We start from the raw sequence: 15,316 nt of genomic DNA, 5'->3' as shown, positions 1-15,316 counted from the left end.
ACAAACCTAGAAATGACAGAGATAATGACACTAGAAGATAACATTAAAACAGCTATTATAGCTACGTACAAGTGTTTAAAGTAAAATGTTGGGGAGGGTATAGCTCAGTGGTAGAGCACGTGCTTAGCATGCACGAAGTCCTGGGTTCAATCCCCAATACCTCCATTAGAAAAAAATAAATAAATAAGCCTAATTACCTCCCCCCAAGCAAAAACAAACAAGCAAACAAACAAACAAAAAATTAAGTAATACATAAATACAATGAGAAGAGAAGTGGAAAATATTTTTAAAAGAATCAAAAAGTTTATTTTTTGACTACAATGAAACTAAACTAGAAATAAATAACAGAATAATGCCTGGAAAATATCCAAATATTTGGATCCGAAATAACACATGTTCAAACAACCTAGGAGTCAGGAAGAAATAAAAAAGGAAATTTAAAAGTCCTTTAAAATGAATGAAAATAAAAGCACTGTGTATCAAAATTTGTGAGGTGTAGTTGGAGCATCCATAGGGAAATCTACAGCACTAAATGCTTATAAAAGAAAGAAAAAGATCTTAAATCAGTGGCCTCACCTTCCAAGTTAAGAAGCGTGGCAAATAAGAGAAAACTGAACCCAGAGCAAACAAAAGAAATAACACCAGCTGGCACACCACAAAACAGTGGTGGAATCAAATTAAACACTCTTAAATGCTACCGAATGTAATGGAATCCCAGAGTATGGTCCTCTTGCCCCATCTGCTCTCCTTTCTTGTCCACTTCCAGTGTGGTCCACTGCCTGGGAAAAAGGTTTCAAGTAACTGGGCTCATCTTTAAAACTACATAACGGAAATCTTGGGGTTCAGTCTGCACCATTTCAGGTAAGGCCAAGAACATAACTCACATGTCCGCCGGTTATCATCGGAACGCCAGAAGACAGAAGTCCACCCTGTCAGGAAGCCCGGATTGCTTTACTGAAGGGAAGTGAAAAGGCATTCAGAACAAAAATAGCTAAGCCTTTATTAATGAGAGATTGTTAGAGGACCCTCAAGACTCATGCTTTTACTATGTTCTAAGCACAGTCATTTATGTCCAAGCAGAGAAGAACACAGCCTGTTCTTTCAAGCTCTGCAGGAGAAGTACTGGAACTTCCAAGAGCAACACCATCCAGTGCAATGGGAGGACCCCCAACCCCAGCACAGAGCCATGTTCAGACAAGGATCCTCAGGCAGTCTCTGTACAATGTATCTTTATGAACGGGTTTATCACACAGCATTTACACACACATTATGACCCATGCCCTCACCACTCTAAACTGTGCTGTCCTCAAAGTCAGGGGCCACATCTTAGTCAACTTTGTATCCCCAAACCCTAGCATGGTGGAACCAGTTAATAAATGTCCTTTAAAAGGCAAGTGGAAACCCCTTAAAAATCCTAAAGGGTTACAGATAACACCCAAAGTAAGCTTTGAGAGTTAACAGAAAGCAAAACAAGGCTTCAGATCCAAGTTGAAACCAAAGAACAGAAGCTTATAATCTCTTTCCTGAGTTCAGTTCAATTTTTAAAACATTTTTTAAATGGATTTGTTTCCAGCCTTCAGTGAGCGTTTGGGTGGGACTAGGTTTGATCTGAGCCAGTCTGCCTATGCTTTTCCCACGGTGCTCTGGAAGGAAGCAGGGAGTGATGACTCACAACCTGGCACAGCCCTTAGTTCCTATGTACTGACACCAGATGGAATTCCAAAAGAAAGAGGGGCGTTCACAAAGGATCAAAACCTGGATGCTCCGGCCCTAGGACAGGGTTCACGTTACAAACTTTCCAGCGTGATGCTAAATTAGCCCCATTTGGTCCCAGACAGTTAATGACAAATACGTGGAGAGGTGACTTCACGTGGAAATTGTCTCAATTCTCACTTCATGTCATTTCAAAAGGCTTCCCAGACTTTACCCCCACACCCACCCTCATCCCCTACCTCCTTCCTAGGCCCCGGTTTTTCAGAATGCAGGCTCTGGAAAACAGTGCTTGCAGGATGGCCCAACTATGAAAGCAGGCCCTTTCTGGCCATCTTTCCTGGATTGAGACCCAAGGACTTCTCCATTCAAAATAGCAGAACAACGACCTAGAAAGTGCAGAAAGCCCAGAGAAACGAAAGGTGAATGGAGTCCGGATAAGCTGTGCTAACAAGAAAAGATAATGAATCGACAGGAATGTCATAATTCACTGCGTTCTTCTCATTCTTTCCCCTACCCTTACCTCCCCCAAAACACACATGCACATGCACATGCACCCATGCGTGCACACGCACGCACACACTTCAGTGCATTGTCCAATACCCTTTTCATAGAGTCATCTCACTTCCTCCTGAGTTTCCACTTCCTTTATGAGCGTTTGCTCTTTTTCTACTTTATTGTTACCATCCTGCCTTTATAGAGCCTCTGCATTACTTTTGTGCAGCCTTAGACTGCCATGGCAGCCCTCTCTGTCTTTTGAAACACAAAATCCCCAAATCATATTTCCTGCATTATTTCCAATTAAACTCCACATCCAGGGGAACATCTGTCTCTAGAAAACAGAAATCACATTTACCCAAATCGTTCTACCTAGTGCCTAGCAAGGAAGCAAATGTAAGTGCAGGCTCAGGATCGCTGTGCCTTTTCTCTGATTATGATGATGATGATAATGACCCTATTCACTTTAATTAGCACCTCTTTTTAGACGTTAGGCTCACCAGTGGCTCAAAGACTTCAATGCATCTGAAGGTGCCACAGAAAGGTGAAAGGGCTGGCTCTCTAAAGGCAGTGTGATAACAATAAAAGAAAACAGAAAAAAGAGCAAACACTCATAAAGGGAGTGGAACTTGGGAGTCAGGACAGAGCAGCAGACATGGAGAAAGGGCACACACAGGCTTTGAGTCAGAGAGCTCTGGGTTAGAATCCTCATTTGGTCAAGTTCTAACTGTCTGAGTTCAGGCCAATTGTCTAACTTCTCTGAACATCGACTTCCTCAGCCCAGAAAGATGCTCAAATGTTCATCTTAGAAGATCTCCTTGAACATCAGGGGAGATAACCTTTAAGGCATTTGGCTCATGTCAGTTGCCCTGTAAATGTCAGTTCCCTTCCCTCCCCCACAGAAAGAGGGATCCGGAGTGATAATTTCCAGCAGCGCCCAAAGAGCTGGGCTTGTCTGTAATCAATGCATTTTCAGAGGCTCATCCTAAGCTTCTCACTTTTAGATGTTTTCTATTGCCTCGTGAAGATGCCTGTGTTCTCTGCAATCACCAGCTTCAAGGGGAAAGTATATGTTAGTGCCTGTGTATAACTGGGCATACCAGTCCCATCCATCAAAATATACAAACTGACCAAGACCTCACACCTTTAAAGGATGGGACTCAAAGTCCCTTGTCTGGACTCTCAAAGCAATCTGGCTGCACTGCACTTAGAACACAGATCACTGTATTATATTTCCTGTTTAAGCACCTAGATCTCCCCTAGGCTATGAGAGCCACAATAGCAAGGTCAAGGTGTGACTCCTTTTTTGCATTGCCAACTAGCATGAAGCCAGTCATTCACAGCGTAATTATAGGATTGAACCGAACCATCCATCCTCTGGGTCTGCAGTGCTTTAGTATATATGTCACACTTCATAAGCCCCTTGGCAGCCTTTCCCTGAGCCTCAGAAAGTTCAAGCATTGAACACGTATTGTCTTTGTCCTTTAAGAATCAACTGTTTGGGTGGTGATCAAAAGGCACAAACTTCCAGTTACAAAACAAATAAATCCTGAGGATGTCATGTGCAGCATGGTGATTATAGTTCATAGTACTGTATTGTATATTTGAAAGGTGCTAAGAAAATAGATCTTGAAAGTTCTACTCATCAAAAAAAAAAATAGTAATTATGTGAGGTGATAGATGTGAACTAGACCTGCTGTGGTGATCAGTTCCCAATGTATACATATATCGAATCATTATATTGTACCCCTAAAACTAACATAAAGTTAGATGTCAATTATATCTCAATTTTTTTAAAAGTTAGAAACAACTACAAAAAAAAAAGAGAATTGACTGTTTAGAAAAAGCTTTTTCTTTTGAAAGCTAAAACCTATTCAAAGAAGAGTGGATAAAAGATGTCAGAGAAATGCGTTGAACTAGCCTCAAATTGCTCTATGCTTTTTATGTATTGCCATAACCTTGGGCACCTGACCCAAGCCCACATCCAGGGCTCAGGGACACCTCGCACAAGGTGCACACGGGGTGTGCTTGGTGCGTGCCTGAGGGCTCCGTGCTTAGCAGCTCTGTTGTGAGGGCAACCACACCAAGGGAGGTGGCAGTACCCTCTGCCTCAGGTAACAAAGTCGGGACGGTGATGACTAAGTCAGAAGTATCTTTCAATCTCCGAGTTCCTCCTCTGCTCTGACACATCTCTTTCTCTTCAGAGGAAATGAGAACAAGCTCAGGCAAGGGTTCCTGGGGACGGAACCCTCTTTTACTGTGTAACTCATTCATTGCCAGACTCTCATGAAGAAAGTAGGGTCCACGATGACTGAAAACACAGATAAGCTCACATTTAGAAAAATATTTAAGTGACAAATCCACAATCATTTGTTAAGGGGAAGTCAAGAAGTTAGGGGCAAGTGCCTAGAGTCTCATGGAGGGTAGATTTCATGGAAGGCAAATACCATGTTCTCCCTCAAAAGAATGGCCTTTGGAGACAGACACTCTGCTCTACCTTAACAGCTCTGTTTTCTCATCTTTTAAATAAAAATAAACTACCCTACAAAGTTCTTTATAAACATTCAATGAGATCACTAACTCATCTTTATATTAGCTGCCTTGTCTTTGGTAGGCAAAACCCAGGCCCCAGAGATACAGCTGTCCCCATGGCTCGCAACTCTGAGGCCAAGTGTCAGCTGGCATAAATCCTCAGACATGGTGTTTTGTGTCTGGCTGATCCCTGGGGCACTTGAGTGCACGGCCCTTGAGTTGGGGCAACCTCATCATCTTACAGATGAGGAAACCCAGGCAAAGACCTCACATGGCTCAACACTGCTTGCAGGCAAAACTGCAATTCCATGGCAGACAAAGCCACTCAGTGCTTTCTTAGATGGTCACTGGGCCCCAGCGCAAGCCAGGATACTGGGCTGGGTAGATCTTATAAATCACATCATCTGTATACCATTTATCAAATGCTTCTATAACTAGAGCTCATTTAGTCTAAAGGATACTGACTATTCTCTAGAGAATAAATCTAGCTCACTCTATGCTAACTGTAGTAAAAGTAAAGATAATGGTGGTGCTTGCAGTGGAAATAGTTATAATTTATTAAACCTTTACTATATGCCAAGCATCCTGCTGAGCATTAAACACATCTTATGCCTTATTTCACATAGTCAGCCCAAATGCCAGGATCCTCCTTTACACTGAATCCTCAGTTCTGCAAAAAGCTGGCATGAAAAAATGCCTTCCGTCTCTCTGTAGGACTATCAGTGCCCTCATGTACTGTGCCCACATTAAATCCCTTCTAAATTCTGAATGTGGTATGTGTGGTTTGAAGTGGGCAATTGAGAGACAGGTATCTCTGGAAATAAAACACAAGAGATGAAGGTTACTTCTTAATCCCAGAATATGGAACCAACCCATCTGATAGTGATTTATAATTAATACACCTCACATTGCTCAATCTAGTCTAGAAGACAGATTGCAGGGTAGAGTGGGAGAAGTGCCTTCCAGTCCATTCCTTTGAAATGTTTCTTTGTTATGACAAAACAAGAAGTTCTGTAAGGTAAAGGGGTTAGAAATGACTGGCTTCCTGTGGACAGATGCCAGGTGGAGGAAATAAACAGACATCGTTCCCACTGGTTACGAATGCCCTGAAAAAAAAAAAAAAGTATTTCCTATCATGCTGCCAAGGCAATGCCTGTTGCTTACAACATAAATTCAAGGGGAGAAGTAAGAGGGTGACTGAGTAGTGTTTGGGGACCGTGGAAAGTAGAAGATAAGAAAAAAAAAAACACACTTATTCCAATTTTGTGGATAAAGTGTAAACTCTCACCGCTGAGTCAAGTGACAGCCCTGATTCTTAAACAAAAGGAAGTCGAGCCAACCTGACAATGAAGTGGAGCCCATGGCGCTATTCCTTAACATTTCACGGAGGCTGGGAGTTACAGAACGCCAGAGCGGGACAGCTTCTCAGAGACCTGCAGTCCGGAGACCACAGCTGCCAGCTCCATGACATTGACTTCTTGGGTTTTCCTAGGGTTAACTTAAATGGCATCTTAACCTTGTTTTAATTAACTACTAACATTTTAAAAATGAAAAGACTTCATATAAAATTCCAGGGCTCCAGTAGCTCTGGTATCTTTTTTTTAAAATAAGAAAATAAGCAAACACTAGACCTACATTTTCACCTACCAACCACTCAGCACCCCCATGAGGTTCCCCCATCCTCCATGCTGAGGCCAGCGTCAGCTGGTGATAATGCCTGGAATGGCATTTTGTTACCTGGCTGATCCCTGTGAGCCCTTCAGTGCATGTCCCCTGAGCTGGGGCAACCCCATTCTCTTATAGATGAGGAAACCCAGGCAAAACCTCCCATGGCTCACCCCTGCCTATAGGCAGAGTCCCAATGCCACGGGTGAGGCCATTTGCAGAAGATCCCAGCTGACCTATCCTGCCAGTTCCCCAAAGGAATTCTACAGCCCAGCCTCAGTAGATGGTCTTCATTGTGCATGGTCAAGGCTCTTCCCTCTGTCTCAGATATCTTTCCCTGTATCAGATTCTTGCTCATCTGTACGGAACTCAGAGTGGTTCCATCTTCACTCCCCAGGCCCGAAGTGTCCACACAGCACTTTGTACCCACTTTAGCAATGGATTATAAAGTCCATCGGGGAAGGTCGATGTTTAAGTCCTCTTTTTTTATGTCACCAGTGCCTACCATGGTGCCATGACATATCATGAGCTCTGAGTAAATTTGGGCTTCAGAGAGGATAAACCATTTGTCTTCAGATACATAGGTAATTACACTCACAACATATGATTGGAAAAAAAACAAGTTAAAAGTAGATTTGGTCCATGAAGAACACGCAGACTGAGGAATTATCAAATAATGCTGAAAACTTTCTTAGTGACAAATATAGTTGCTACCCTGCCAAGCCTTCCTTACTCCAGAAGTAGGGACTGCCTGATCAGTGTGGCTTGTGGGGTATCAGAAGGACCCCAAAGGCTTGGATATCTTCCCCCTACCCCCTGCCAAGATGCCCAGAAATCCACTATATAAACGTACTTGCACTAAGGCTTTTTCTGTTCAAATGCAGCATCCTCCCTTTCCCTCTCCTCCGCAAGAGCCATTAGGCAATTCTTAGAGGTTAGCACAGCTTCAGTTAACTTATCAACTACGTTTCTATCTGATGTCTTTATCCTGGAAGATCTGGGTAAGTTGTGATAGAGTTAAATAAAGGCTGAGTTCCAGAAGAAGGCACGGCCTGAACGTCTGAAGTAAGAGATGGGGAGCAGGCACAGGGGTTAAATGCAAGGCCGGTTGGGACCAAGATGGCTGGGTCCAGTTATGCTATTTGCTAGGTGAGGGCCCTTTGGCGAGACATTTACCCTCTGTGCCTCCACTTCCTCATTTAGGTAGAAAATGGTGTTATTAAGAGGATCTACGTTAACGGGGCACTGGAAAATCAAGTGAATAAATGGCAGGCATTCAAAACGGGGCTTGACACAGACTGAACCCTGTATAAGCTTTGGCTTCGGTCGTTATTAGGAGATGATGGCATGGAATTTAGCGCTGAATAGGGATGCTCCAGTTTTACTACCTGCTGTCTCCTTTCCCAAATAACTGCTGAAGGATACAAGGTCCAGAGAGGACGAGCGGCTTCCCGAAGGCCGCAGGCTAGCGGAGAGCAGAGCGAGGGCTTCCTGGCCAGCGTTCGCCCCGTGAACTTGCTGAGGAAGAAAGGAAGGGCTGTGGGAGACCGAGAGAAACCGAGAGAGAGCTCTAGCCTCTCTTCCTTCAAAGGATAAAGGGATCCAGGCCCTTGGGACTTCTCCCCTAAATCAACTCCAAGCCCCCGCTCTCGGGTGGGCTCCATGTCTGAGCAAATGCCACCCTCTGACACACACCCACACCCCCGCGCTGGGCGTACCCTGCAAGTCTGGCACAGCGCGCCAACTCTCTGCCCCGCTGGGAGGACGAGTCAACAGTGGGGTGGACGGGAAAAGTGACACAACCCGGCCGGCGCCCCGCGCGCCCGCCTCCTACGCAGCGCGGGCCGCGCCGGGCCCTCTCGGGGCTGCGCGCCGGGGCCGGGCGGCCGCGCTCTCCGCCGCGCTCTCCACCGCACGCGCGCGCCCGCCGCGCCTGCGGCCCCGCGGCGCGAGGCCCGGGACGGGCGCTTTCGCGCCGTTCTGCGGCCGCGCGGCTCTCCGTCCCCTTCCTGAGGCCGCCGCCGCCGCCAACGCCGCCGCCGCCCCCCGGACCTGGATGACGGAGTCTTGAAAGACTTTCACCAAATATGGGCCGGGGCTGGAAACGTCCTGCGCCGCGCGCCGCCGGAAACCTCTAGTCCTGGCACCCGCTGCGACTTGGGGCGCGCGGGACGGGCCGCCGGCAGGGGGCGGCGCGCGGCGGGCGGCCGGCTGCGTCCCGGTGCTCCGGCCCCGGACCTCCCCGCGCCTCCCTGTCGCGCGGCCCCTGCCTGCTGTATCCGCAGGGGTCCCGGGGGCAGCCGAGGCCTTCCCAGCGCCTCTGCCACCCAGTTCTCGCCGCCATCCCGACCCTCTGGCGCTCCCTGCGATCGCTCGGGGTGGGGTGGGGGCTGGAGCGGGGTGGGGAAAAATAGGACGGCGCCCTGGCGCCACCCTAAAGCTGGCCTTTGGCAGTCACAATAAATTGTTTGTTCCTTAAGGTGGCTGTAAAAAGTGGAGTTGTGAGACAGACAAGTACCTATGAGGACATGCGCACGCACACACGCAGCTATTACAAGCAATCCTGCCGTCCAAAGCAGTGGTTCTCAGGGTGTGAGTCCCCGGACCGGCAGCATCAGCATCACCTCGGGACTTCTTAGAAATGTAAACTAGTAAGAAATTCTGGGGTGAGGCCAGTGGGGTCAGTCTTTTAACCAGTCCTCCAGGTGACTGTGATGCGAGCCAAAGTTTGAGAACCACTGGTCTAGGGCTAGGAAACCGGAGTCGCCAGATTTAGGGTGATGATTACTCTCAGTTGCCGCCAGACAGTGAACCCTTCTTTCGGTGACCTAAAATTCCCTGGCATCAGTGGGTGAGAGACGTTCCCATCGCTCAGCCCGAAGCCAGGAGCCGAGAAGACAAGCAGCCCCTTCTCTGTGCCTTGCAGCCCAGGGAAACAAGGCGGCCCGTTATTCCTTCACGGAGCACCCGTAGAGGGAGGGAGGGAGGAAAGAAAGCAGAAGAGCCATGCAGAATTAGCACCCGGAGACACTTACCCATAACCGTTTGCACATTTACCCTCCAAATTCTCAACGTGAACTGATTGATCTGCAGCTTTCAGCGGAGGACGCGAGAACGCGACCGACGTCTGGGGTTTCTGGGCTTGCCTCGAACAGGACGTGAGGAGCTGCTGTTCCTCACGCCTGATGCTGTGGTTTATTAGCAGGCGCACCAGGACATAGTACATGGAAAGGCTGTGCACATAGGTTACTTCTGTCTCTCCGGCTCCCCCACCTCTTGGCCCTGCTTGCTCCCGCTTCCCACCCCCTCCCACAACACACCCCCTGCTTTAAATGGGTAGCGGACTGTGAGGTTCTGTAAGTTTCTCCTCTGGGGCAAACTTATCCTCCAAGACTCCCCAGATTAAGTCCAGGGGGGAAAAAAACCCACACACCCTTGCTAGAAAACTTTAATCTGATTTTTAAAGGCATCTCTGGAATGGTGTGTGTTTGAATGCTGTGCAGAGACTGAATCTCTTTGGGGTCCCCCTCCTCCCCACACACAACTTCAATAAAGGAACAAGGTATACATACGAGCCAATTGGATCATCCACTGTAATTTTATTTTAAATCATGATAGACAGATTGCGTGAAAAACAAGGAATTCCAAAGAATTTCCTGCTCTGGGAACAGAAGTTAAGTCTATATTTAACAACATTTGAAGCTGTCAAGAATGCTTTGTGGTTGGATAACAGAGACAGAAAAATGTTAAAAACGCAGGCTACTGCTATACCCAAATATGGAAATATTGTTACGTCTGGTGTCTGATTCACCATCTGGAAATACTTACAACCATGAAGTCAAATAGAAAAGACGCCACAACAGAAGCCAGGACCGCTCCTCTCCATTCTTTCTCCAACACCTCCTCCCACCCTGTACTGCGCCTACTCACCCCCCATCCCCAGTCACTTCATTAAGGAGGAAAGAATAAGGAAACTCTGATAGAAGGGAAAAAACAAAAACGTTTTCCAAGTAATTGATGAATTGGCTTGGGTAGGATGTAGGGCCCAGAACACCTGACAGTCTATTGTGTAAAGTATGTCCCCCCACCACAACCCTCCAACGAAACCTTAGAGATCCTACTCTCTCTAGCAAAAGCCTCTAAGAGCACTTTTGAATGAATGAAACTTAACTCTTTCCTGCCACAGTTCTCTTCACTGGAAACATTTTCATTGCAATAGCTTCTCATTGTGTTTATCAGAGTCATTCATAGAAAAGTCACACTGAAGGCCTCCTTAAGCAAGGCTGCTCAGTCATTTAGACTGAACAGCCCTAAACATTAAAAAGGACAAGGAGTTCTCCGAGAGCACATCTAAAAGGGACACTGGCACAATTATTGTGTATATTTTTTATGAAAATTACAGAAGAAGATAATTTGTGAAACTTTGAGGGAAAGTTTATCAATCATACTAATGATACTTGATGTTAAAGTAAATTGCTTTGTTAGGGGTCTTCTATTGTGTGTTGCAGGTAGAATAGAAAATTAGAATCTGCTAACTTTTTTACTACAAAATATTACGTCCTAAATCTCTTGTTTCTCTGTTCTTAGAGAGCAAAGCATTGCAGTTCACTTGAAAGGGAGGCTTTTAAGTGGTCCCAAGGAAACGAGTTAAACCCCCTGCCAAACTTTCAGCTTTAAGGAGTCTGCTTTTTCCAGAGATCCCCTGGACACAGTAGTGATGGAATCTGGTTTGGCTTCGCAGTATATACAGGTGCTCTCAATACAAATCACTCCACTGTGGTCCCCTCCGGCTTCCGGCCAGGTGCTTAGTTAGAGTCGCCTCCCTCAGGCGGAGGGAGGCTGTAAGGGCTTACCCAAGTCTCCCGCATCCGTGAGGAAGTGTAAGTCAGCCTCCCGGAGAACTCCCTGTGTTCGTTTCCTCTCCGACTTCCAACGCAGGCAGTGGGCTGGAACTAAAGTGGGAACCTCCAAAAACAAACAAGTACGACGTACCAAAAAAAGGGGCGGGGGGGAGCGGAAGGGGGAAGACCTCTGCCTGGGAATCTGCCAGACAATGGGGGAAGTTGATTTTTTCCCCTCTTCTCATTCATAAATGCCACTGAGGGTATTAATTTGCAATACACTTAACTGGGCTAATAAACACCGTGCCAAAGCTTTGGGACTTGAGCTGAGCATGCCTCTATGAAATCCTCAAATAGATTCCTGGCTCACAGACCCACACTCCCTCCGCGTTCGCCTCTCTCGATAGATAACTTGACCCTCACCTTCGCTGTAAACAAGTAAACAGCTCGCTGCCTTCCCGGGTGAGAGCTTCCAAGGCCGCCCGGTCAGCTCGGCATCACCAAACAAAACGACTTTTGTTCCTCCCTCCCAGGTCTTCCCACCCTCCCAGTCCAGGCAAAGTTGTGAACTCGCCCCCCTCGGCCCTTCTACCACTATCATCTGCATCACGCCAAGAAGAGCCCTCCCCAATATAAGTTATTTAAAGTGGAAAAAACGTAAGATTATTTTCTTGAAGGGTCCAGGACAAAAAAAAAAAAAAAAAAGTGCAACGGAGCCAGGGGAGGCGCTTGGCAGGAGCCCGCGCCAACCAGCATTCCTGAGATGTTTGAGAATTCTGGAACGCGCAGACAGAGCCGACGTCACTGCAACACGCGGCGCCGCGGCCGCCGTATAAAAGGCGGGCTCCGGGCGCTGGGGCAGACCGCGAGCGAGAGCGCCCCCGAGCAGCGCCCGCGCCCTCCGCTCCTCCTCCGGAAGGACCTCCAGAGCAGGACGCCCGCAGCTCCCTCGCCTCCCGGCCCTCGCCTCCCCGCCGCCCGGCCCACCGTCCCAGCCAGGCCAGGCCAAGCCAGGCCGGCCCGCCCGCTGCGCACCGGTGTGTCGGCGTCTTTGCTTCCTCGCTCGCCCGGACCCCTCCTGCGCGCCACGATGAGCTCCCACACCGCCAGGACGCTTGCCCTCGCCGTCATCCTTCTCCACTTGGCCAGGCTGGTAAGTTCTTTGATCACCGCTCCCGGATCCTCTCTCCCAGCCCCTTCCCCTTTTCCCAGATGGCCCGCGGCAGAAACAGATACACTGAAAAAAGATCGGGGGCGTTTCGGGGTAGCTCATTCTCTAAGCCCGCCCTGAAGACGTGCGGGGGGTACCCCGCGCACCCTCCCGGGGTGGCTGGGCTGGACCGGATCAGAGACCCCCTGCCACCCGGGACAGACACCCGCGTCCCTTCCCAGCGCGCCCCTCCTGCACACCGCGCAGAGCCTCACGCGAATCCTCTCCCCACTCCAGGCACTCTCCACCTGCCCTGCCGCCTGCCACTGCCCCCTGGAGGCACCCAAGTGCGCCCCGGGAGTCGGGCTGGTCCGGGACGGCTGCGGCTGCTGTAAAGTCTGCGCCAAGCAGCTGAACGAGGACTGCAGCAAAACGCAGCCCTGCGACCACACCAAGGGGCTGGAATGCAACTTCGGCGCCAGCTCCACCGCTCTGAAGGGGATCTGCAGAGGTAAGATGCTTGTGGTTTGGCCCCTTTAAAAAAAAGAATAGTCCCCGTAGCCCAGAAGTTTAGTAATTTTGAGACCATGTATGGTGATGCTTTGTTGTTGGTAGCTTGGCAGAAAGGCACATGATTTCAGCAGTCTGGAATGCAATTCAGTGTGTCTGGGCCCAGCGAAAAGCGCATACGGAAAAGTGATTCCTGACTAACTTATTGTTCTGGTCTGGAGTCTCCGGGGAATTGTAGGAAACTTTACCATAAGTTGAATTTAACAGCAGAAAATATGTGTGCGTTTAAGGTCGTCGTTCGGAATCTTCACTTTTCTCCTTTTCTTTTTGGGTGCTCTTTGCAGCTCAGTCAGAGGGCAGACCCTGTGAATATAACTCCAGAATCTACCAGAATGGGGAAAGCTTCCAGCCCAACTGTAAACATCAGTGCACATGTATCGACGGCGCCGTGGGCTGCATTCCTCTGTGTCCCCAAGAACTCTCTCTCCCCAATTTGGGCTGTCCCAACCCCCAGCTGGTCAAAGTCACCGGGCAGTGCTGTGAAGAGTGGGTCTGCGACGAGGATGGTGCCAAGGACCCCATGGATGACAGGGACGGCCTCCTGGGCAAGGAGCTGGCATTCGATGCCTCCGAGGTGGAGTTAACGAGAAACAATGAATTAATTGCAGTTGGCAAAGGCGGCTCCCTGAAGCGGCTCCCGGGTAAGTTTGAGACTGAGAGGTGATACTGAGGTCCATTCCTAGTTGGAAGCTTTAGAGAAACGAGAATAGTTGACTCTGTGTGGGGATGCCTCTGAGAAATCTTCCCTCTTGTTTGTCCCTCTAGTTTTTGGAATGGAGCCTCGCATTCTGTACAACCCTTCCTTGCACGGCCAGAAATGTATCGTTCAAACAACTCCATGGTCCCAGTGCTCGAAGACCTGTGGAACTGGTATCTCCACACGGGTTACCAATGACAACCCTGCATGCCGCCTGGTGAAGGAAACCCGGATCTGTGAGGTGCGGCCTTGTGGACAGCCGGTGTACAGCGGCCTGAGAGTAAGTGCTGCGGTTCCCAGGCCGCTGGGCGACACGCGAACCTCTCTTCCAAAAAGGAGAAACATCGGAGCTAACATCCCTTCTCTCCTCTTTCCTACAGAAGGGCAAGAAATGCAGCAAGACCAAGAAGTCCCCCGAGCCGGTCAAGTTCACTTACGCTGGCTGTTCGAGCGTGAAGAAGTACCGGCCCAAGTACTGCGGGTCCTGCGCGGACGGCCGCTGCTGCGCGCCCCAGCAGACCAGGACGGTGCAGATGCGCTTCCGCTGCGAAGACGGGGAGACGTTCTCCAAGAACGTCATGATGATCCAGTCCTGCAGGTGCAGCTACAACTGCCCGCATGCCAGCGAGGCCGCCTTTCCCTTCTACAGGCTGTTCAACGACATTCACAAGTTCAGGGACTAAGTGCCCCCCGGGGTTCCCAGCACCAGGCTGGACCAGCTGGGGAGAGAAGAGTGGCAGAATCACGCAGACGTGGGTGGGGGCGGTGGGGTGAAGGGACTCACTGTAGAAGGGATGCATTGCTCGTTCTTGAGTAGTATTAAGGTGTTTGGAAACTGCCAGGTGTGCTGGTGCGTATGGACACTGACGCAGCCGCCACTGGAGAATACTTCGCTTCATAATATTGGAGCACACGTTCCTGCTTCATCTTGGAGCTTGGTGTCGATGACGTTCTGTTTTCTGTTTGTAAATTATTGGTTAAGCGTATTTTTCTCTAGGCGTCTTTCCTTTCGGTTCTACAGTTGTGAAAGATAATCAGGTCAGTTGGACAGTTAGAGCATTCTTTGATAGACGTAAATGGGACGGGGGGGGGTCCATCCCTTCCCGAGGGTGACACTCCGTGAGTGTCCGTGAGAGGCAGCTATCTGCACTCTGAATTGCAAACAGAAATCAGGTGTTTCAAGTCTGAATGTTTTTATTTATCAAAATGTAGCTCTCGGGAGGGAGGGGAAATGTAATACTGGAATAATTTGTAAATGATTTTAATTTTATATTCAGTGAAAAGAATTTATTTATGGAATTAATCATTTAATAAAGAAATATTTACCTAATATCTGAGTGTATGGCAGTCAATGTTTTTAAAGAATGTCCAAAGCCATTGGGAACAATCTTGCTTATACATCCAATCATTGAAACAGCATTTACTGAGTACCTACTTTGTACCAGGAACTGTTCCAGGTGCTCGGGATAAAGCAGGGAACTAAACAGGGACAAAAACAGGACAATGATTGCTTTTATGTCTTCAGGAGAGAAAAATCTTGGCATTTAAAGCCATCTATTTCAAAAACAGGTATTGAACACCAAGCATTGTACAAAGCACCAGAAGGAATCAGAAGCTAAGTTTGTGATTTAAATAATAATGCTTTATTTTCAT

General features: G+C 48.3%; 2 protein-coding genes across 2 annotated transcripts in view; one reads left to right on the top strand and one right to left on the bottom strand.

The window, feature by feature from the left end:
* The window catches only part of LOC123619236 (uncharacterized), a 53,809-nt gene extending 45,060 nt beyond the window's left edge, over positions 1 to 8,749 (bottom strand). Inside the window, exons 1-3 of the mRNA XM_074377804.1 lie at positions 8,563 to 8,749; positions 8,124 to 8,457; positions 7,794 to 7,923 (exon numbers count right to left, since the gene is read on the bottom strand). Coding sequence (XP_074233905.1) covers positions 7,794 to 7,923; positions 8,124 to 8,457; positions 8,563 to 8,749 — 651 coding nt within the window. The remainder of the gene's footprint in view (positions 1 to 7,793; positions 7,924 to 8,123; positions 8,458 to 8,562) is intronic.
* A 3,348-nt stretch (positions 8,750 to 12,097) lies between these two features.
* CCN1 (cellular communication network factor 1) lies at positions 12,098 to 14,993 on the top strand. The gene is made up of 5 exons (XM_010963313.3): positions 12,098 to 12,399; positions 12,694 to 12,907; positions 13,251 to 13,607; positions 13,732 to 13,943; positions 14,044 to 14,993. The coding sequence occupies exons 1-5, from the start codon at positions 12,337 to 12,339 to the stop codon at positions 14,344 to 14,346; spliced, it is 1,149 nt and encodes a 382-aa protein (XP_010961615.1). The 5' UTR covers positions 12,098 to 12,336; the 3' UTR covers positions 14,347 to 14,993.
* Positions 14,994 to 15,316: the final 323 nt, after the last annotated feature.

This window comes from Camelus bactrianus, chromosome 13, assembly GCF_048773025.1.
Source record: "Camelus bactrianus isolate YW-2024 breed Bactrian camel chromosome 13, ASM4877302v1, whole genome shotgun sequence".
Taxonomy (NCBI): Eukaryota; Metazoa; Chordata; class Mammalia; order Artiodactyla; family Camelidae; genus Camelus; species Camelus bactrianus.
The sequence above is the reverse complement of the archived record's forward strand: the minus strand, read 5'-3'. Positions and strand labels throughout refer to the sequence as shown.